At 40.6% G+C, this 23,422-nt stretch overlaps 1 protein-coding gene across 6 annotated transcripts in view; it reads right to left on the bottom strand.

Annotated features, from left to right (window-relative positions):
• The window catches only part of BLVRA (biliverdin reductase A), a 59,568-nt gene extending 36,500 nt beyond the window's left edge, over positions 1-23,068 (bottom strand). The window contains exons 1-3 of one of the 6 annotated variants that reach the window (XM_058725509.1): positions 22,865-23,068; positions 18,450-18,587; positions 16,334-16,366 (exon numbers count right to left, since the gene is read on the bottom strand). In XM_058725509.1, coding sequence (XP_058581492.1) covers positions 16,334-16,345 — 12 coding nt within the window. In that variant the 5' untranslated portion in view covers positions 16,346-16,366; positions 18,450-18,587; positions 22,865-23,068. Of the gene's footprint in view, positions 1-6,621; positions 6,957-16,333; positions 16,367-17,322; positions 17,432-18,449; positions 18,588-22,427; positions 22,522-22,864 lie in introns of those variants that run through there. The other 5 variants (XM_058725505.1, XM_058725510.1, XM_058725506.1 and 2 more) reach the window with 5 other exon arrangements.
• Positions 23,069-23,422: the final 354 nt, after the last annotated feature.

Genomic DNA, 23,422 nt, shown 5'->3' with positions numbered 1-23,422 from the left:
GTATGTTGTGGTATCTCTGATTTCTACATATATTTCCATAATGACTAGTGATGTTGAGCATTGTTTTGTGTGCTTATTTGCCATCTGCCTATAGATGTCTGTATCTTCTTTGTTAAAGCATCTGTTAAAATCTTTTGCCACCTTCTGCGGGATTGTTATTGTTGAGTTTTTAGAGTTCTTTATATGTTTTTAATATATTCATTTTGTTCATTTATCAAATTTGTAATTTGCAAACAGCTTCCAGTCTGTAGCTTGTCTTTTCATTTTCTTAAGAATGGCTCTTGAGAGGCTAAAGTTAAAGTTCTTAATTTTGATGAAGTCCAACTTATCACAAAAATTTTAATATATCATTCTTCTGGCTAACCCAAGGGTACAAAGGTTTTCTCCTATGCTTTCTTTTAGCAGTTTTATAGTTAAGATTTACAGTTTTAGTTATGTTATAGTTTATATTCTGATTTGAATTTTTATATATGGTGTTAAGGTAGATACAAGGGCTCTTATTAGGTAGAGATGCAACCTCTAGAATGTGTATTCCACAGACTCTATACCAACTGTCTACAATGAGGCAGAAGTATGCCAGGCTTGTATGTGAATATACCCAGACTTCACACCCAGCTCATGTGCCATCTCTTCTGGAGGCCAGCAAGGTTCTTTTTTTTTTTTTTTCCTCTTTGCATATGATACCCAATTGTTCCAACAAAAATTTATTGAGAAAAACTATTCTTTTTCCATTTAAATGCCTTTGCATTTTGGGGGTGGATATTGTCTCAATTATTGTAGTTTTATAGTAAGTTTTAACCTTACTACAAAGTTAACTATAAACTTACTATAAACCTAACTATCAGTTACTGTCAACCTTCCAACTTTTTTTTCTTTTCAAAAATTCTAGTTTTCCTGGCTTTACATATAAATTTTAGGATGAGCTTGTCAATTTCTACCAAAAAGAAAAAAACTGCCAGGATTTTGGATGGGATTACATTGAATATAGTTTGGGGGGGAAAAAACAAATATCCTGGAATAATGAATCTTCAAATCCATGAACATGGTATATATCCCCATTTATTTAGGTCTTCTTTGACTTCGTTCATTCTATCATTTTCAGTGTATGAATCTTGCCATGTTTTGTTAAATTTATACCTAAGTATTTATGATTTTTAGTGCTAGTAAATACTATGTTTTTTTAGTTTCCACTTCTCATTGTTTATTGCAAAGATATAATTGATTTTTATATGCCAATTTGGATCTTGTAATCCTGCTGAACTCATTACTTCTAGCAGCTTTTTTTGTAGATTCTGTCAGATTTTCTAGATAGACCATAAAGTCAGACATAAATAGAGATGGTTTCATTTTTTCCTTCCCAATCTGCAGTGCTTTATTTACTTTTCTTGCCTTATTGCACTGGGTGGGTCTTCCACTATGATTTTGACTAGGATTAGTGACAGTAGACATTCTTGCCTACTTTCTAATCTAAGGGGGAAAACTTTGGGTCTTTTACCATGAAAACTTAAGTTAGCTGTAGATTTTTTTGTAGATACCCTTTATCATGATGTGAATATTTCCTTCTATTCATATTTTTGCTGTTTTTTAAAACTATAAATGGTTTTTATGGTTTTTAAAACTAAAAACAGTTTAATCAAATTCCTTTTCTGATCTATTGAGATGATCATATAATTTTTTTTCTTCTTAAAGTCTATGGATCTGATGATGCCTTTCATTCCTAGGATAAACATCACTTGGCCATCACGTATTATCCTTTTTATTTATTGATGATTCTATTCACTAAAATCTTATTAAGAATGTTTGCATTTATGCTCATGAGAGTTACTGGTCCGTAATTTTCTTGTAATGTAAAATGTAAAATGATTTCTAGGATAATTGATTTTATAAAAGTATTCTCTTTTATATTGCCTTTATAAAATATTTTATACCACTGTTGATTCCACTGAAGAGCTATCTTTTCTTTAAGGTACTAACTCCAATAGATGATACATGCTCTTAAAATAGGTGTCCCGGGGCGCCTGGGTGGCGCAGTCGGTTGAGCGGCCGACTTCAGCCAGGTCACGATCTCGCGGTCCATGAGTTCGAGCCCCGCGTCGGGCTCTGTGCTGACAGCTCGGAGCCTGCAGCCTGTTTCCAATTCTGTGTCTCCCTCTCTCTCTGCCCCTCCCCCGTTCATGCTCTGTCTCTCTCTGTCCCAATAATAAATAAAAAACGTTGAAAAAAAAAAATTAAAAAAAAAAAAATAGGTGTCCCTTACCTAATAAAATTAAGATCACTGCTAAGTTTCTTGGTTTATGGCTAGACAAGAAGCTAGTAGCACATTTAAACTCAGTAACATTCTTCATTAAAAACTGTGAGATCATCCACTTAAAACTTTCAGAATAATTCATAGAAAGTATATTAAATTACACACTGAATGGTACACACGCTGAACTACTAACCATAGATATTTATACACAAAGCAGCTCTTTTAAGAAATAAGACTCGGGGAGCCTGGGTGGCTCAGTCAGTTAAGCGTCCAACTTCGGCTCAGGTCATGATCTCGCGGTCCATGAGTTCGAGCCCCGTGTAGGGCTCTGTGCTGACCGCTCAGAGCCTGGAGCCTGTTTCAGATTCTGTGTCTCCCTCTCTCTCTGACCCTCCCCCGTTCATGCTCTGTCTCTCTCTCTCAAAAATAAATAAACGTTAAAAAAAAAAAAAAAAAAAAAGAGGGGCGCCTGGGTGGCGCAGTCGGTTAAGCGTCCGACTTCAGCCAGGTCACGATCTCGCGGTCTGTGAGTTCGAGCCCCGCGTCAGGCTCTGGGCTGATGGCTCGGAGCCTGGAGCCTGTTTCCGATTCTGTGTCTCCCTCTCTCTCTGCCCCTCCCCCGTTCATGCTCTGTCTCTCTCTGTCCCAAAAATAAATAAAAAACGTTAAAAAAAAAAAATTAAAAAAAAAAAAAAAAGAAAGAAGACTCATAGGGGCACCTGGGTCGTTCAGTTGGTTAAGCATCCAGCTCTTGGTTTCGGTTCATGTCATGATCTCATGCTTCAGGAGTTCAAGCCTCCAGTGGGCTCTGTACTGACACTGCAGAGCCTGCTTGGGATTCTCTCTCACTCTCTTTCTCTCTCTGTCCCTCCCCTCCTCGTGCTGTCTCTGTCTCTCTCAATAGTAAATAAGTAAACTTAAAACAAAAAATAAGATTCATAAATATGTCTGTCTTGGTATAATATATATAATTGAGATGAATAAAGTTTGGAAGATCAATGTTGTTACACTATGTTCTGTTAGTATCTTTAAAAATCACACAATTAGCAATCCATTTGTGTTTATGGTATTCATATATATAAGCTTACATTTAACAAAAAAAACCTCTGTACGTAATAAAAAGGTTATATATTTAATTATATATAACATGTGTGTGTTTACACACACACACACACACACACACACACACACACACACACACACACACTATACTATTATTTAAAACACTTTCCTAAAGTCAAACCCTCCTCTTCAGCTGCAATAACTTTTCATGCTTAACTGCTGACATCTGGAAGCCCCTCTGGTATTAGGTACAGAACGCAGTGATAAAAGACCAAGCAAAAGCCATTAACCAAGGTCTTTTTTTTTTTTTTTTAACATTTATTTATTATTGAGAGACAGAGAGACACAGAGCGTGAGCAAGGGAGGGGAAGAGAGGGGGAGACACAGAATCCAAAGTAGGCTCCAGGCTCTGAGCTGCCAGCACAGAGCCTGACGTGGGGCTCAAACTCACAAACTGCGAGAGCATGACCTGAGCCCATGTCGGTCAGTTGACCAACTGAGCCACCCAGGCGGCCCTCGAGGTCTTTAAATTGATGGTCATCTTCATCTGCACCTTCACAACCCTCACCATTAAGCCCATCATCCATACAATGATCTACTTTTTCATGTTTGTTTCCCATCACTGTTAACTGTGACAATGTTACAGGGAGCCTGTTGCTGACCTCTTTCTTGCCTAACAGGAAATCATCCAACTTGCTGTACATAAACTAGTAACATGACTTCCGTTGCCATGATAAACTGAAAAAGGAAGAAAAGAAATATACTGTGCTGAAGGGAACTGCAGCTTATGAAAACATGTACCTCCAATCTAGCCAGTGTCAACTGACATTTTCATTTAGCACTGACCCTCCCTGTGCATTCATTTGAACATCCTCCTTTGGATCCATTTTCTTTAACCACTAGATTTGGAGCTGGTGAGATTACTCCCCAGGAACATGTGCCAAATGTAGAGGCTGTGAAGCAGTAGGCTGAGCTGGGTTGGCATTTGATGTGGCCTGAGCTGAAACTACTGTCCGATATTGCACATAATACTAATGAGCATACGTATTTGTCATCATAACACTTGCAGGGTGGCTAAAAGCAGGATACACTGGGAATCTAGGTGGAATAGTTTGCCTGAGAAACTAGCTATCTCCATTTCTTTACATTACATGTGGGAACTGGTAACTCTGTATAGGGTCCATTTGTGCTTGTAGAAGCGTGCACTGTCTCAATCCTTCTGAAGTACTGGAAGCTCTAAACAAGGTTTCTTTCTTTCTTTCCTTTTTTTTTTAACACACTCCCTCAAAAAACACATAGTGTATTATTCCATTTATACAAAAGTCTGGGCAGTGCAAAGTAATCTATACTGACAGAAGGCAGATTAGAGATCACTTGCCTAGTTGACAGATGGTGAGGAGGGATGAAGAGAGAAATTACAAAGGAAAATGAAGAAGCTTCTGCAGGTGATGCATAACCTCATTACCTAGATTGCTAGGATGTATTCACAGATGTATACATACATCAAAACTTATCAAACTGCACGGTGAATATGTGCAGTGTATTATATATCGAGTATACCTCAATAAAGGTGGTTTTTAAAAGGATTATCTAATATCTTAAGACATGCTTCTCAAAGTTTCCCACCAAAGTTTTATTCTATACAATAAAAGGAATAAAAGCTTAGGGGTCTGGGAATATAACCCACAGCCACAAAAACTAAGCTTCTTTAAGTCTCAAGCTATATCTTAAAAATCTGTATGTATATTGGGGCTCAGTCAGTTAAGCATCTGACTCTTGATTTTAGCTCAGGTCATGTTTTCATGGTTCATGAGTTCGAGCACTGCATCAGGCTCTGAGCTGACAATGCAGAGCCTGCTTGGAATTCTCTCTCCCCCTCTCCCTCTGGTCCTCCCTCTCAAAATAAATAAACTTTAAAAAATATTGTATACATGTTACTTCATAGTCCATAAATTATGTGTTTCATTAGTGTAAACATAATGTTTAATATTAATTACAAGTTAAATTCTATAACATTTCCCTCCACAAATTTTCAGGTTACATAGATACCACAAGAAGATGTACTCTGTTTTCTTTGTGGCAATTGCTTACAACTAACAGAAGTATACAAAATTTTTTGCACAACTGAAAAGTCTGAATGCTTTTATTGTTTTTCTGTACTGTTTATCTTCTCTTACTCCTCTTTTTTTTCACTTACAATTATTGCAAAACTGGGGCAATAAAACGTTTGCCAGTATTAGATACCACTTTCCTCTTTTAAGGAAGTAACACTTAAGAATTCAAAATATTTGTCATTTAATCAATTTGAAAGGAAAAAATACATTAGACTTTTCATTTATCCAGGAAGGGGGCATTTTTGTTTCTGAACAACTGAATATTCTAGATATTCCAGAAAACCTTGTTTTGTTTTTTTTTTGTTTTTGGGGTTTTTTTTGGTTTACTTTCCACTGGATTAGACAATGCCTTAGGACAATTACGAACTTCAGGTTTTATTATGTAGTCCCATGGCTTTTGAGAAAGGTGGAGAAAAATCTGCATTGCAATGGCCCTGAACAAATCTTCCAGGCCTATAGACTCATCTGTCTGCTATGGTCTCTTGAGTATTTATTGAACATGCAACACATGATTCTGATTACTTGAGTTTGCCTTTTCGTGATGAACTATTTGTAATTTTATGATGCTTTATAGGTAGGTGGTTTTATTTTTATTTTGAGAGAGATGGAGAGAGAGAGAGAGCACCAGCAGAGGAGGGGCAGAGAGACAGTAAGAGAGAGAGAATCTGAAGCAAGCCAGCACAGATTTCACAAACCATGAAATCATGACCTGAGCCGAAATAAAGAGTAAGATGCTCAACTGAGCCACCTAGGCAACCCTAGGTAAGTGGTTTCAAATAAATACATATGTCACTTACTCTAGAATAAAGAAATAATTGAAAATTACTTTTTGGAATGGTACAGAGTTGAACTCATCTAAGCAAGTTCGACCATGGTCAGGTTGACCATAGCTTGCCTACACTGTCTTAATCCATCTGAGAAAAAATAGGCAGCTCTAAACATAGGTTTCTAACTGGATGATGGAGAGGTTGATCTTGAGTTGTTTGAACTGGAATTGTTGCTGATACCAACACTTCATGATTTTCTCTATTGGTACTGTGTTTTGGAAACTGACAGGAGTTGACTAAGTACACAAATGATAAACTATATGACACTCATTTTGTTTTCAGATGTCTTTCAGCTGCAAATGCCCAGAAAGGAGTCTGCCCAAACACACCGATCTCTGACCCTTTGTCAAATTTATTATCTCACAATTACCATGGGTTAGGTCCTCTGCTCAGAGTCTCAAGGCTACAGTTAGGAGTTGACCACGTTATGTTCTCATCCATAACAGCTCAGGGTTCTCTTCCAAGCTCCTATGATTGCCAAGAGAATTCAGTTCCTTACAGTTGTAGGACAGAGTCCCTTAAGTCCTAGAAGCCACCATCAGTTCCCTGACAAATGTCCCTCTCCATAGGCGTGCCCATCATAGCAACCTGTGTCTTCAATCCAGCAGAATTTCTCTCAGTAGAAACATTTTTTAGTTAAAAACGATTCAACTTATTTAATAGGTATAGTTGGAATATACATACATTAAAGTTGCCCATTGTTTTTCTTTTAGATTAAGACACTTGATAAACTCAGTTTATTATGAATCTTCATTTTGGAAAACATGCTCAATTATTAATTGTTATTATTATTATTAAGACTTTTTCCAAGAGTGTCTGGGTGGCTCAGTTGGTTAAGCATCTGACTTTTGATCTCAGCTCAGGTCATCATCTCATGGTTTGTGAGATCGAGCCCCATGTCAGGCTCTGTACTAACAGTGCAGAGCCTGCTTGAGATTCTCTCTCCCCCTCTCTCACTGCCCTTCCCTATCAGCTCTCTCTCAAAATGAACTTAAAAAAAAAAAAACTTTTTCCAGAAGACAGTGGAGTAGTAGACACTGGGCATGTCTTGTCCCTCAAACACAGCTACAACAACATCGAAACATCTGGAACACCTAGGAAACGGATCTAAGGATTAACAGAACATTCTGCATAATTTGAGGGAAAGAATGTGGCAGGTATGTGGTGTGGAGAGGTGAACTGGGGGAGAGAAGAGCCATGCTGTCATGGAGGGGCAGGAGCTGTTTTCATGGAGCTATTTCACAGAGAAGAGAAAGAGAGAGGGGGAGATAAGGCACTGCATTGGGATCATGCAAGAAAAGTACTCCCCCTGCAAGTAGGTAGAGAGAAAGAAAGAAAGAATGAAAACACGAGCAGGGGATACACAAGAAAACTGTTTCCCAAAACCATTGATGGGGAAAAAAGAGAGGGTTTCAATACTGCGAATTATTTGCAAACAGTGGAGCTCAGGCTGAAATTTTGGAACTCATGCTCCAATAAGGAAGCAGGGCAGAGCCTCGGGAGCAGGCAGCACAGTCTGAGGATCCCCTAGGTTTCATAGGGAGAAGTGGCTCCACTGCTAGGAGTGCATTCAGTAGAGGTGATACAGCCTCTCCATGAGCAAAAGACCCAGTGGGTGTCATAGAACTGCCTGTTCACTGGTATAGGAACAAAGACACAGGCTGAAGGCAGCAAACCCTGGTACAGGCTGTGTGTTGTGATTTTACCATAAACTCTGAGCTGTTGCCACTGCACGGTCACATTAACATTTTCTGGAACAAGCAAGTGTTGGCCAGAGCATGGCAAGAACCTCCCCCAGAGGATCAACGTGGACATGAGCCACAGGTGTCTCCGCAGTGTGGGGTTTTTGAAACACAGTGGCAACTGAGATAAAACTCTGGAGGGAGGCACCACCTGGCAGGTGGACAGCTTGGAAACAGACAGGGTGAATCTCACTTCTGATATTTGTTAACTTCTGGCTTTTCTTTTTCCAAAGCCAAGTTAAAGGTTTATAAATTCTAATGACCTCAAAAAGTTTTTGCTTTCCCTGATTTTCCCAATTGTTTTTGTTTGTTTGTTTCCTATTACATAGATTTCTGTTGTTATTTTTATTACTTCAAATTTTCTGCTTATTTTGAATTTAACATGCTTTCTTCTTTTTAGTTTGAGGATAAGAATTTAGGTCCCTGATTTGAAACCCTTTTTTTCTTTTCTTTTCCCCCCCAAAAATAAGCATTTAGTCCTATAAATTTCTCTGGGATGACAATATTTTAGCTGCATCCCACAAATTGTAAAACGCCACACTTTCATTTTTATTCAGTTTATTGTCTAATCTCCTTTTTGATTAATTCTTTGCCCATGGATTATTTGGAAATGTGTTATTTGGATTACAAATGTTTACAGATTTTCCAGATATTTTTCTATTATTGATCTCTCATTTGGTTGCATTGCAGTCACAAAACATCCTTTAAGTGAAAAAGAAAGAAAGAAAGAAAGAAAGAAAGAAAGAAAGAAAGAAAGAAAGAAAGAAAGAAAGAAAGAAAGAAAAAAGAAAAAAATTATTTAAATGATCTGAATCATCAAAAAAATTTTGAAACACACTTTATGATCCAGAATACGGCCTATCCTGGTAAATGTTTTAGGCACATTTGAAAAGAATGTACATTCTACAGTTGTTGGGTGGACCTTTCCATAATACCTTCTGTTATTAGATATATAAATGTTTAGGTTGGTTATGTCTTTTTGATTAATGGACTCCTTCATCATTCTGAAGTGACCATTTTTTTCCAGTTAATACTTCTGCCCTTAAATTTATTTTGTCTGATACTAACAATCCACTTTTGGTTTCCACTGATTAGTGTTAGCATAGTACTTTTTTCCTCCAATCTTTTATCTTTAACCTTTGTGTGTTTTTATATCTAAAGTGAGTTTCTTTAAGCAACATATAGTCAGGTCTTGTTCAATCTAACAGTTTCTGCCTTTCAGTGAAGTGTTTAGACAATTTACATTATAATCATTGAGATGGTTAGGTTTAAACCAACACTTTATTGTTTGTCTTCTATTTGTCCAATCTATTCTGTCCCTCTTTCCCTGCCTTCTTTTAGATTAATACAGTATTTCTTATGATTCCATTTTACCTCATTTATTGGCTATAGCTGCAACTTCTCTTTAGTGGTTATTTAAAGGCTTTTATATTATACATATTTTACTTACCACAGCTACCTGAAAACAATATACCATTTCACATATAAGACTCTTACAATATTATACTTCCATCTCCTCTCTCCCAAACTTTATACTACCATTTTTACACAATGTACTTCTAATTTTTTCTTATTTCTTAATGTTTTTATTTATTTTTGAGAGAAAGAGACACAGAGTGAGTGCCTCAATGTACTTCTACTTTTGATTAAACTCCACAAGGTATCAGTTAGGAACAGATCTTAAAAAAAAGAAATCATTCTAAGTGTTCTTAGCATAAAGTTGTAATATAAGAAATTAGAGGGTGGGAACTAGCAGAAGGCAGAGGAAAGGGCAATAGAAAGGAGCAGAAAGAGAAGATGCACACAGGTTGAGGAGGTTGAAGGTAACAGAAAGGAGCCAGTAAGGGTGGGCAATGGATTTCTAGCAACCAGGATATCTAAAATTCCATTTTCGGTTGTTTGCTTTACTTTATCTTGAACCTTTGGGTAAATGCCACTACAGTAGAGGAAAAGGAGCAGATTCAAGACAGCAGAAAAAGGACACACATACAGGACAGCAAAGTGACTCAAAAATTCAGAGCCAAATCACAGTCATGGAATGAACTTGCTCCCTCTTTTGGAGTCAGAGAAGCTGGGGTCTGGAGCTCCAGATCTGATCACAGCATTTGAAGGAAGTCAGGATTAAGAAAACATGCTCTGCTAACTTAGAAAAAACTTGTTTTGAGATGAAAAAGGTAAGAGAAAATGTAAAATAATTTTAGAGGAACCTTGAGAGGTGAGACATGGGGACACGTGCTGAACTACCACTCTGGGAGGGGGGAAGGAGATTCCAAATAATCAGGGACAACAATCTAATGTTTTTCATCCACTGTTCACAAGGATCAAAAAGTTTGACAGCACATTGGTGGGTGTGGAAAAAGAGGTATAGTCATACACTGCAAGTGGGAGAGAAAAATGGGCAAATTTGTGGAGAGCAACTTGGAAATACTTATGCAAATTCTCTGTGCTCAAATAAATCCATTTCTAAAAATGCATCCTATAGAGATACACAATGAGATGATTTAAGTTTATTGCAGCCTTATTTGTAACAGCAAAAGATCGAAAATAACATGTGTACTGTATTATATATTATATTATATATTATAATAGCAGGCTGGTTATGTACATTTGGTATGCTCTTAAAATGGAATATTACAGGGGCATCTGGGTGACTCAGTTGGTTAAGCAGCCAACTTTGGCTCAGGTCATGACTTCGCAGTCCATGAGTTCGAGCCCCGCATCGGGCCTTTGCTGACAGCTCAGAGCCTGAAACCTGCTTCGGATTCTGTGTCTTCTTGTCTCTCTGCCCCTCTCCCACTCATGCTGTCTCTCTTGCTCTCAAAAATAAATAAACATTAAAAAAAACTTAATGAAATATTACACTGCTATAGAAAAGAACAAGGAAGTTCTTTTTTGTATTTAAAGGGACTGATCTCCAAGATAGATTGCTAGGTGAGAATAGCAAAAAACAGATCAGTGTTAAGTTGTGTGCTATAGTTTGTACAAAAAAGAAGGAGCCATATGGAGAGAAAAAAAATATTTGTTGTAAATGTTTAGAATCTCTCTGAAAGAAAGATTCCAGGAACACAAAGTTACGTGGGAGCATGAGAAACAGAATAGCTGGGAGGGAAGAGAATTTTTTTCTAAAGCCTTTAAAATTTTGAATCAACTGAATATATTAGTTACCTAAAATAAAAATACTTAAAATACATACAAATATCTAAGGGATGCTCCAAGTAGATAAGAACTTGACAGCTTATGGACTCTTTGGCTTACTCCCATCTCCCTTCCTGGAGTTCCCTCTATAAGGCCCAGAATCTTCTGCTATCCCATGTTGGGGACTTTCTGCCCCTGACGGTGTCCTGTCCAATGTCCCCAATCATCTGACTCCTCACAACTGCTGTTTCCACCCATACTTTCTGGCCCAGTTGTAATCTGGTTTTCAATGCTTCTCTGCTTCATCACAGATCTGAGACCTTCTCGTTGCTAAATTCAGGGGCTTTTTCTCTACTGAATTCCCCTAGACCTCAGACCTATTTAAAATTCAAATGGACCTTCCCTCCTTTCTTGGTTTTTCTCACCTCATACTGAGGTTTTCTTTTCATACTTCACTTTCCTTCTTCACCCTGCCCCCTGGAAGTGCATAATTCCCAGCACTCAATCCTTGTCCCTCTGTTTTCCTCTCTTCCCCATATTCCCAGAGGTTGGGGGAGGGGGGAGTCCCTTCACCATGACCACTTTTATGCTGAAGACTCCAACATCCTGAGCTGTGAGCCATTCTTTCCTCCAAGTTCCAATCATAAGAAGAAATGCCAATTGGGCATTTCCAATTTCCACCTGGCCATCTCATTCTGACCTGGATCATCCCGCTCTGTGCTAGATGCCAGCCATCCACTCTACCTTACTGGCTATGCTCTGAAATTCTGGGCAAATGCCAATGGCTCTACAAATCCTATCAGGCACCCAGCTTGAAATGCTCAAAATCCTGGGAGTCATTCCTGTACTCAGCAAAGTTCCTCTGAGATCCAAGGGCTCGCTGAGGCTGACAATCTTTCTCCGCCCTTCTACTCCAGCCAGACTCTGAATCACAGCAAATTTTCCTTGAAATTTTCTGTCATATGATTTCCTTCCTCCACATTTTCTCTAACCCACCCAAGTTCTGGATTGCATTACAGGATTACTGAACAGTTTCTGAACCATCTGATCATTTGACTAAATGATGACTGACACTTGGTGAGGACAAACTAAGTATGAGGCATCATGCCAGATGCTGTGGGTATACTAAGATGAACAAGATACACAGACAGCCATATTTGAGGTCAGAGAATGGAAAGTAACCAAAAAGTAAAGAGCAATGAGAATCAAGGAATGGGAGATACCACTTCTAGAAAGAAATCCCTGAGAAACTTTTCATGCAACAGTAACAACATTTGAACTGGATGGACAGGATTAGCTGAATATACACAAGAAGAAAGACATTCATGGAGTCAGAGACATCAGGGCTTGCATCACCATTCTGCCCCCAATACCCTGTGACTTGAGCAATTTACTTAACCCTCATTTTCCTCATCTACAAAACTGAGACAATAATAGCATCTTGCTCCTAGGTGTCTTGTTAGGATTAAACAGATGCACATCATGGGATACTGTGCAACAGATTAACTATATGTTTTATCTTGAAAATGTAGTGCTGAGTAGGAAAAAAAGAAAGAGAACTAGATATAAACTGTAACATAATACAATTACTAAAATTAAAAGTATATTACACAGTGGTTGCCAGGGGTTAAGGGTGGGAAGGCTGTGACAAAGGAGCAACAACAGAAAGGAATATTTTGGAGTAAGGGTCTAAATCTTGATTGTGGTAATTCACAGAACTGTACACCAAAAAAAATTAAAAAGCTAATCTCACCAAATGTAAATGTGAAGGGTATTTATACAAAGACAGTGACATATAGTTTCCTAAATATGGAAACAAGAAGACAATCATTTAATACATTAGAATAGCTGTCTTTGAGGGTGAGAATGGGGATGAAGACCAAAAGGAATGAGAACATACATACAAGAGAGGAGCCTTGCACAGACCAATAAAGACAACATGTCACGAACAGAGGCTGAGAAGTCTGTTCTATGCCTAAGGTCTCCTCCTCTGCCCCTCAAAAGACCTAGAAGAGGGTAAGAAAAGGAGGGGACAGTGGGACACCTGGGTGGCTCAGTCAGTCAAGTGTCCAACCTCAGCTCAGGTCATGACCTCAGGGTTCGTGAGTTTGAGCCCCGCCTTGAGCTCTCTGCTGTTAACATAGAGCCCACTTCGGATCATCTGTCCCCTTCTCTCTGACCCTCCCCCACCTGTGTGCATGTGCTCACTCTCTTTCAAAAATAAGTAAACATTTAAAAAAATGGAAAGGAGAATAAGTACAGAAGTGAGGAAGCGATAAGGAGGCAGAAAGTCAAGCAAGAAAAGGGCAGATGTGAAAGATATTATGGTCTCACTTCTCAGCAAATTCCATGAGTACAAGTACCACATCTGTATTTTTTACCATTATAGGCATAAAGTCAAGTGTAGAGTCTGGTACAATGTACTGTTTCATAAATTTTAGATCAAAATAAAGAAAAGAGCAGGATTTACGGGTTGGAGTGTGGGAAAGGAGTTAGGAGGATGTCAGGCTTCTAGGCCGTGGAAATGGACAGCACTAGTGCCCTTCCGTACAGGGCCCCATTAAGAGAAGCTTACGTGGGTCAGGTGAAAAACAGCAGGTCCAGCTTGGGTGATACTGAGCTGGGAGTGCCTGTGGCACCTCTCAATGAAGATGAGCAATCCAGGCTTCCAGATAGATGGATTTGACGTTGAGGAGTAGGATCTGGTTGAACAGATCCATCTGGGGCATTCCTAAATCTGATCAATAAAATCTGTGGAACTGGATGAGCAGCCCAGGACAATGGTAGGGTGAGAAGTGTCCTGGGAAATGCAAAGTTTTAAGAAGCAGGCAGAAGAGAAGCCCAAGAAAAAGTATGAGAAGTTAGCAGAGAGATGGGAAGAAATCCTGAGATATCATGGGAACATTGCAAGAACATGGCCGATAGTGTCAAATGCCTCAAGAAGAAAGTTTCCACAAAATTTGGCAATATGAGCTACTGGTGACTTTCAGCTGTAAAGTTCTGGTGGGACAGTGAGAACCATGTCAGACTGCAATGAGACTGACATAAAAGGAAAGTGAGGAAGTGGTCACAGATACTGAACCATGAGTGTTTAAGGCAGAAGAGAAGGGAAGATAGTTAAAGGGAATCCAAGGTCTAGGAACGTTTTCAAAGGTTGACAGGAAAAAGCCACTGTTGCTGGGCTAGGCATTTTAGGCTTAATATTAATGCAAAGTTCCTATTTTTTCTTCAGGACTCCTAAGACCATAAGAATTTAAGTGAGTCACAGGGGGTTTCACAATAAGGGGTCAGAGGCACCAGAAAGTGGTTAAAAGAAGTCAGCCCTGAAGTGAGGAAGGCCAGGGGATCAGGCAGTAGGGAGACTTAGTTTTGACTTTTATCATTTTGTAGCTTTTGAGTTTTGTACTAGGTGTTTGTATTGACGTTACTACAAAAATAATTTTTAAAAATTATTATTTACGATGAATTTCTGTATAATGGTAAGAAAGAAGCCCGACTGCAGCAGGTTGAGAATGACTTGGGAGAGAGGAATAAAATGGAGAAATTACCCATGGACATCTCTTTCAAGCCTCCCTTTGAAAGAGATTGAGAACAGTAAGATTACAGTAGCTTGACAAGATGTCATGTGTTATTTTATTCTGAAGAAAGTAAAAACTAAGGCATTTTGAAATATTAAAGAGAACGAATTAGTAGAAATGAGATTAATAATGCAGGTGGTAAGGGAGATAACTAGGGAAGCCATAAGAGGTCTGAAGAGGCAGCAGAATTTGCAATTCAGAGTATGGACAGGAGTCTCATGGGACACTAGAAATGTCTCGGACTGGATGCTATAGGTTTCCTTTTTTCTTTCTATATCCAGCCAAAGCATGGGGTGGGGAACTGCTTGAGGGCAGTCCTGACTAGTCTAAGCCAACTGGCAAAATCTTGGTTCCTCTAACCCAATAATTACTCCAGGAGTGGACATGTGACATAATTCTTAATAAAACCTAAGGAGGCATTTGGTAGGACTTCAAAAAAAAAAAAGAAGTTCCTACTTTTCTGGGAGAGCCACAGGAAGTTATCTCTTTCTCCTGCTCAAAGTGAATGAGGAAGCATGTAGCCCCAACGGGTAACTGGCAGCCATCCCATAACCACAAGGGGAACCATCTCTAGGATAAAGCTAACACTTGGATAAAAAGCAGAGCGGTGAAATGATCCTGGATCCTCAAGATTGCCGAGTCACCAGATCAACCAGCCCTGAAGCCTGCCCTCCATTTGGACTTCCAAGATAAAAAAACACGTGAAGTTGGGTTTTCCTATGCTCACAGCCTGGAGCTCTCTCACTGACAGACATCCCTTCCACTGTGAGAAGAGCAGTAAGACAAATGGGAAGGTAGGAATTGAGAGAGATGATGTCTGATGGTTCTAATTTTTCTCTGTAAGGTAAAAGGTGGTCCAGATGCTAACAGTAAGGAGAGAGCAGGGAGGGGTGAGAAGACTGGACCTGGCCATCCAGGGCAATGGGAAAGGGGGCCTCCTGCAGCTACATGGGGGCCAGGCTGGCAGTGCTGAGTACCCACTTGAGGGTTTAGAGATAGCTGCAAGCTGTAAACAGCATGAAGCTATACCACTCACCTCAGACCACTGTCCTGGGTTTGGATTGGTGGATCAACAGGACAAGAGGAAAAGAAAAGTTAGGGACATCAGACCAAGAGTGGTTGAAGAGATGGACCCCACAATTCAGTGGCTTGGAAAGGAGTAAAGACAGGAAGAAACTGGTTAGTCAGGAAAAAGAACAAAACAGCCAAGTGACTAGACATCTCACCAGATCAAAGAACAGGGACAGTGGAATGAAGAACCCCCAGGAGACAATGCAGAGAGTAAGTGTCCCCAGAATAACACAAAGCAGGGCTCTAGGCCCAACACCCCAATGCCGCCCCGCTGTCCACTCCACGCCTAGCTCTTGACTGTTGTTTCAGGATTAACTGTAATAGATAAATTCTCATCTAACTGAGGCTGAACAGACACAGATAAGAACTCAGAGGAGCCTAATTCCTCCTATATCACCCACAGCCATGTGCATGTGGGCAGGTTGGAGGGGAAATGTTTTCAAGTTTGTGCAGATGTTTCTGAAAGCTCTCTAGGGAGACAAGACACTCTGTGAAAGAGAAATGAGGAATACTGCAAGAAAAGCATTCCTTAAACTGGTCCTTTTAAAGAACTTACCTCTGCATTCATCTTGGTCCCTTCCTTCAGTAGCTGTGAAGACAAAAGCAGAGGTCAGGACTTACATGACACCTGCCCCACACTCCAGGCAGATACTCCCCGCTGCCACCCCACTCTCTCCCACACTACTTACTGTCCACTGGCCCTATCTTCCCCAAACGCCTCCACCACCTTGAGCCCTCCAGTAAGGGGACCCAGGCCAGTGTCTGATTCTGAGGCTGCTGGTGGTGGACTCCCCTGGGATGTCATGCCCGTGATGTTTCTCTGAAGAAGGACATTTCCAACCCCCAGGCACACCTCCTATACTAGATGAGGGACTGTAAACACAATGCCATGTGTACTTAAAAGAATAATGCTTGTCCCAAAGCTAGTGCTTGGAAAGGATAGCTTTGGGTTTGCCTTTCTTCTATGGAGACAAGCAGGGCAGCAGGAAATACACACTTCTTTTTTTTTCCTCCCAGCTGAGTTTCTAAAGGATTAAATTTATTACGAACAGTTTGATAGGCTAATCTGAACCTGCAGCATTAAGGAGGAGGAAGGAAGGAACAAACAAGTCATCAGGAGTCAGAAGAAATGGGGAAAGAAAAAGGGAAGGGAAGGGAAGGAGAAACAGGAGAGAGAAAGAAAAGTAATAAAAAACTAGTACAGAATAATAGTGGCTCCAAACTTTAATGTACTCCAAGGACTGCTTGTTGAAAATGCATATTTCTGGGTTCTACCCCCAGTGTCTGACTCAGGAAGTCTACAGGGGAAGGGAGGCTAAAAATCGGGTATTTTCAATAGTCATCCAAGAGATCATGCACACATGGTCAGACAGCCACACTTGGAGAAACACTAGAACAGAGAGGCCTATAAAACTTAACTTTTTCATTTGTTTTTCAGAGCTGTTAGAATTGCCACTTTATTTCAACTAAGACTTGGGCAGGCAATGGCAGGGTAACTGGGTAACCAGAAATGACAAAGAGCTAAAGCCTCTCTAGCCCCTCTACCTGCGTGGGATGTCCAGGAAGCCAATGAAGATGACTGCTCAGAGCTGGAGAAGGAGGGCTCTCCAAGTCCTCTGGGAAGAAAAGGCCATGGTAGCCTCAATCCTTGGACCCATCCCTGAATGTGATCTTGTCCTCTTTCAAAATATAGAAAGAGTTGAGCCACAGTGATGATAACCATGAATAAGAACAATGAAATAATAACATCAATTATTTGAAAAAACAAAAACAGGGGTGCCTGGGTGGCTCAGTTGGTTAAGTGTCTGACTTCTGCTCAGGTCATGATCTCTCGGTTGGAGTTCAAGCCCCGCATCGGGCTCTGTGCTGACAGCTTGGAGCCTGGAGCCTGCTTCAATTCTATGTCTCCCTCTCTCTCTGCCCTCCCCCCACTAGCTCGTGCACATTCTCTCTCAAAAATAAACATTAAAAAAATTTAAAAAAACAAAAACAAAAAAACTTGACTCCTGACAATCCTATGAACACCTGGGAGGTCACCTAGGCTGTGTGTTGAAAATAACCCATTTTCAGTAATTCCCCTCCCTTCTCTCTTCTCATTCCTCCTGTTTTGAGATTGGGTCTCATGACCCAACCTAGCCAGCACACATGCAATCTTTCCTTTAATAATCTGGAGGTTTCATGCTTCCTGAAAAAATATGAAAAAGGGAACTGCTAGAAGACAAACCCTAAAAAGCAGGAAGTGACAAAGTGGGTAAGCTTTCTTCTCAGATCTCAGGGAGTCAGTATAGGTGTGATATCTTGTGCATAAAATATCTCAGAGGTATGACTAACACACTGATAGCAAAGTCAGGGAAAAAAGCCAAAACTAAGGCAAGGATGTGTGTTAAGCAACAGTCTTGACCACAGGGACTCCCCAGAGAACACACTTGGTTGCCCTCCCCTGCATAGATGCCCTATCCTAAACTCTATTGTGCTTTACTTATGTTCTAAACAACTTTAGTCTAAGCCTGCTTAGAGCTTACATGTGAGTGGAAAACTCAGATAACAAAATGCAAAAATATGAGGATTATAACGGTTGTGAGCTTACTTGTGTCAACTACTTTATATTAACACTAACCCATAAAACCCTTGACAAAAAGGCCAACACTAACTCCATTTTACAGATGAGATACCTGAAGTGCAGGGTGGGTAAAAGCGTTTGGTCTTTCACAGTCAAGGCAGTGTAGCACTGCACTGTAATTTTCAGACTTTCTGGTTCTAGAGCCAAATTCCAGAGTGCTCCGGAGAACTTTACAGATCCTGTCAGACAGCTATTATGACAAACAGGAGAATGAGTGTTTGCCCTGCTTCAGTCATGGGCTAGCCAAGCAGCCATGTCCAAACAGATTCATCATAGGCTGTGTGGCTGGACTTCATCTCTCAGGTCTGTTCCAGCTCTAAAATGTTCTGATTTCCACAAAAGGAAATTCAGATAACTCTTAAAATAGGTGGAACAATGCTCAACCTCAGTCAGTCATGATCACAGAATGCAAATTATTATTTCACAATTATTTCTGATGCTCTATCAGACTGTCAGAGATCAAAATGTTTGCCACAGTGCAGTGGTCAAAGTGTGGGGAATAGACTCTCTGACAATATCAGGGGGACTACAGATGGGTATCATCTCTATAGTGGGCAGCTTAGCAATGTCTATTACAAATCTAAATTCAGGCAACCTCTGACATAGCCATTCCACTGCTTCCAATTTGTCTCCAATCCCCAAATCATATTGAGATTAAATTCAAGAGAAATTAAACTGCCCTAAGTCCTTTGTCTTCATAGAAACATTGCTACTACTTGCTTCTCACATGAGAACTTCCAGGAAAGTTTTCCTATAAAAAATGTCTACCAAACATTGTTAATAAACTTGACTGCTTCCCCAAAGAATCTGGGAAAGCAAAACAAAAGAAAACAAACAAACAAACAAAAATGATTTGGAGAAATGCACATGTGTGAAACAATCCCACTTAGAAATCTACTGCATTAGGCATTAGCAATCTACCACCTAGGATGAATAGCACTGTCATGTATAAAGCACATTCAACTGAGGGATCCTTCCCATGCTCTTCCATCCAGCTTTCAACTCCCCTTAAGATGGCACTATCAGGAGGCAGAACCCTGGCCAGGTGAGATCTGGCTCGGCCTTTCCACATCTTCCCTGCTCATCACACAGCTCTCTCTTCCTCCCCACTGTCTTGCCAAGACTAGTTAAGGTTTGAAAAGAACCCAGGGAGAATTTTATTCTATATTTTAATATATTCTTAAATATCTAAGACCTAATCCTATAACAAGAAGATTTAGGTTTGTTTGCTAGTTTATTTCAAGGGTTTAATATTTAAATGGTCCAACTTAAGTTGGGCCAAAAAAACTTAAGTTTTTGACTTTTAGTATTATGTTTAGAAATACTTATAGACACATTCTTATTTCCTTGATTTTTAATTCTTTTATACTTTTATATTTTAATCAATCTAAATAGTATTGTGGTGATGGCATAAGACTCTAACTATACTTTTCCCCCAAATAGTTGAGTTGTTCCCAAATCATTAATTGAATATTTCATCCTTTCCCCCAATGACTCATACATAACTTTTTATAAACACAGTTATTCTTTTTTTCACTTCCTCTACTGTGTCACTGACCTTTATTCCCATGCCTATAATATATTGTTTACATAACTGTGGCTTAACAATGTTTTGCTATCTGGCAGTTTAAGTTCTCTCATTAACTTGTAGAGTATTCCTATCTAGTCTTGCCTGTTTGGACTTCCAGATTAATTTTAGAATATCTTTGTCAAGTTAAAAAAACAAAAAAACAAAAAACAATTTCACTGGGATTGTGCCTATAATTGTATCAAACGTATAAATTAAATTAATGTGAATTAATAGGTTTTCTCATCGAGAAATATATGGTATGCCTGTCTAGGAGTAGGCACTTTAAGAAAAATTACAAAACAGAAGAATCTTGAGTTAGTTCCTGAATTACCACATAATAACAAATGATAGTTCAGGCTGCAGTGGTTCACTAGAAAGATAAAGAAAAAAGGCAACACTTTTGCATAAAAGACCTTCTTAAACCAATTTAAAGTAGGTTTCTCCTTTCCCCTACTGTGGCAGGTCTACTAACTTAACAGAGGTGGAGTTTGAGCTTTGACCCCAAAATATGAGGCACTGAGGTACACACAGACAAGTTATCCCTCTGGGGGATAAGAGCCTGCCTGTGACTCAAGAGCCCAGAATTCTACACCTGGCATGGGCACCCACTACCACTCTGACCAAGGCCAACGTACATGGCCTCTTACTGCCTTGGTTTCTGCACCACAAGAAAGGAAAGGGGGCAGATGAACTTTACACAAACTTAGATGATCTCTACGCTCTCTTTCAGTGCTGACATGCTATAATTCTAACCCACTTCACTTCTATTTTTTCTTCTCCTCTGGCCTTAGCTTCCTCAGTGTTTGTCTTGGTTAACTGGAGGTTATTAGCTTCTCTCCTGGTTCTCTCATGGGCAGAACTGTACACAAGTAAACTGGGACAAGGCTTGGGTTATCAGAACCAGGGAAGCTTTCTTGAACACTCCCTCTAAACCTAAGCCACTCTCTTCCCCATCCCACCTTCTTGCCCCTCCTGCTCAATGTTCCTCCTATTCCTCATCACCATTTCAAAACTTTCTACCTTTTCTTTAAAGTGATCTTGATATAATAAGAGAGAAAGGAGATAGCAGAAGTCAAAATACTTTTAAGGAATAAACGTCTACTGTATTGAAACTTGTAAGGATACATCCATGTTTTGTTTTTTTTTTTTTTAAGTGACTTATTAATTCAAATTGCAAGCAATGTGCAACTCAGTTTCAAAATCGGGTTGAGATCAGGACATTCTGGGCCCATACATGTTGTTAGGCACTGATCCCCCAGAAAGATCTGAACCTTGACTCCCTCTTACTGAAAGACTAGTTCTTTCTGTAGGAGGAAACCATGAACTACTGAAGAGCTGACCACAGCACAACTGAGGAGTGGGGGTGGGCAAAGGAACACAAAGCTTCCACACAGGCAAAACGTGTAGGAGTAACTTTTTGTTTTTAACATTTAAAAAAGTCCTTACATACACAAAACGAAGCGGTGGTTGCCAGAGGGAAGGTGGGAAGAAGTCTCTAGCATGCTTTACTACCAAATGACTAGAACTGTGTAACTGAAGTTAACCGTCCTAGGATACTCAGCCCGCAAAACAATATAGACCTGCCTGTGCTATAAGGTAGCCACTTGACACGTACAGCTATGTAAATGTTAAATATAGGCCACTTCCAATGAGAAAAAATGAAATATGGCCTTTTGTAGCAACGTGGATGGAACTGGAGAGTGTGATGCTAAGTGAAATAAGCCATACAGAGAAAGACAGATACCATATGGTTTCACTCTTATGTGGATCCTGAGAAACGTAACAGAAACCCATGGGGGAGGGGAAGGGAAAAAAAAAAAAAAAAGAGGTTAGAGTGGGAGAGAGCCAAAGCATAAGAGACTGTTAAAAACTGAGAACAAACTGAGGGTTGATGGGGGGTGGGAGGGAGGGCAGGGTGGGTGATGGGTATTGAGGAGGGCACCTTTTGGGATGAGCACTGGGTGTTGTATGGAAACCAATTTGACAGTAAATTTCATATATTAAAAAAAATAAATAAATAAAAAAAAAAAAAAAAAAAAAAAAAAAGAAAGTCAAAAAAAAAAAAATAAATAAATAAATAAATATAGGCCACTTCCATTACCGCAGAAAGTTCTATTGGACAGCACTGACATACTTTCTTTTTCACCCAGACTTATTTTGTTCTTACATCGTCTCTGTCCCCAGTATCTTAGTCATTTATTTTTTATATTTATGTGTTACTATTCTACGTGATGTCGTAAACTACGTTAATTTATTTGTCAAACAATTCAGGGTATCAGTACTTCGAAATATCTGTGTATATATTTAACCCTGTTGCTGCTGAGAGCTCAGCCTTGGTTTTTTAGAGCGCACTTAATTCACGTAACCCTCACAGGGGTCTGTGAAATACCTGATACTTCCCAGTTTCCCAAGAGGAAAGTGTGGCAAGGAGAAGCTACGGGGCTTGCGCAGGATTCGTACCCGAGGAGCAGAACCCGGCCCCGCACATCTCCTGTGGGCCGAGCTGTCTCCCCCACGTTGGAGCTGCCTCGACAGAACCACTGGCTCAGCCTCAGTCCCCTAGGCTACACCGTACATGTACGCAGCACCAGTCTACGTAAAAACCGAAACCATAAACTCTTCTTAGATAAAATACAGATTTTTTAAACACTCTTGCATTTTGGAGGAAGCCCCTTCCCGAGGGAGCTCGTCGCGATCACCAAGCCTCCGGACTGCTAGCTTCCCTCTGGGCCCAGCGGAGCAAGATTAGGAGGCGCTGAGGCTGCGCCTGCGGTTTGGGGCTTGGGCCCGAGACCGCAGGGCCGGCGCCGGCCTCCGGGGGCCGCGCTCTCCAAGCTCCTAACCCGAAGGCATTATCAAAGCTGCCCGCGACCCCCACTCCGCGACGGGAGCCTTACCTGCCGCGGGGCACAAAGCTCGGATTCTGCGCGCAGCCGCCTTGCTGCCACCTGACCGCGCTGCTGTAGGAGGCGGGAGCCGGGCTCGGATTGGCCGCGGCGCCGGAGGACGCGAGGGCGCGCGGGGGCGAGGGGGTGGGGGGAGAGCAAATGGGGCTGGGAGGGGAGGGGCCCTGTCTCCCGCCCGCTTCTGGGAGAGCCCGGCTCTAGCGTTCCACTCCGCTAGAGGGCCGCAGGGCTGGCTGTGAACCTGAGCTGCCTCTAGCCTGCCCCTCGGACTTCTGCTTTGCTCCGCTGCGGGGCCATTGGGAGCTTGCGAACAGGAGGAGATGACCTAAGGCCGTGCTCGGGACCTGCGAGGCCTGAGGGGGAAAGGGGTGGGGGCCTCACCGAGTGCTCTGTCCCTCTCCTTGGCCGCACCGCAACCTCGTGAAAGCTGCTCGGTTCTTTTTGGGCCAAGACCAAAGAGGCAGCAAAACTTTTTTTTTCTTTTCTTTTTTGGTGTTTCTTCCATTACCATCTTGATGATTTTAAGTGCACAGTTAAGCGGTGTCAAGT

This window comes from Neofelis nebulosa, chromosome 4 (assembly GCF_028018385.1).
Source record: "Neofelis nebulosa isolate mNeoNeb1 chromosome 4, mNeoNeb1.pri, whole genome shotgun sequence".
NCBI lineage: Eukaryota > Metazoa > Chordata > Mammalia > Carnivora > Felidae > Neofelis > Neofelis nebulosa.
Note: the sequence above shows the minus strand (reverse complement) of the source record. Positions and strands in the feature narration are given on the sequence as shown.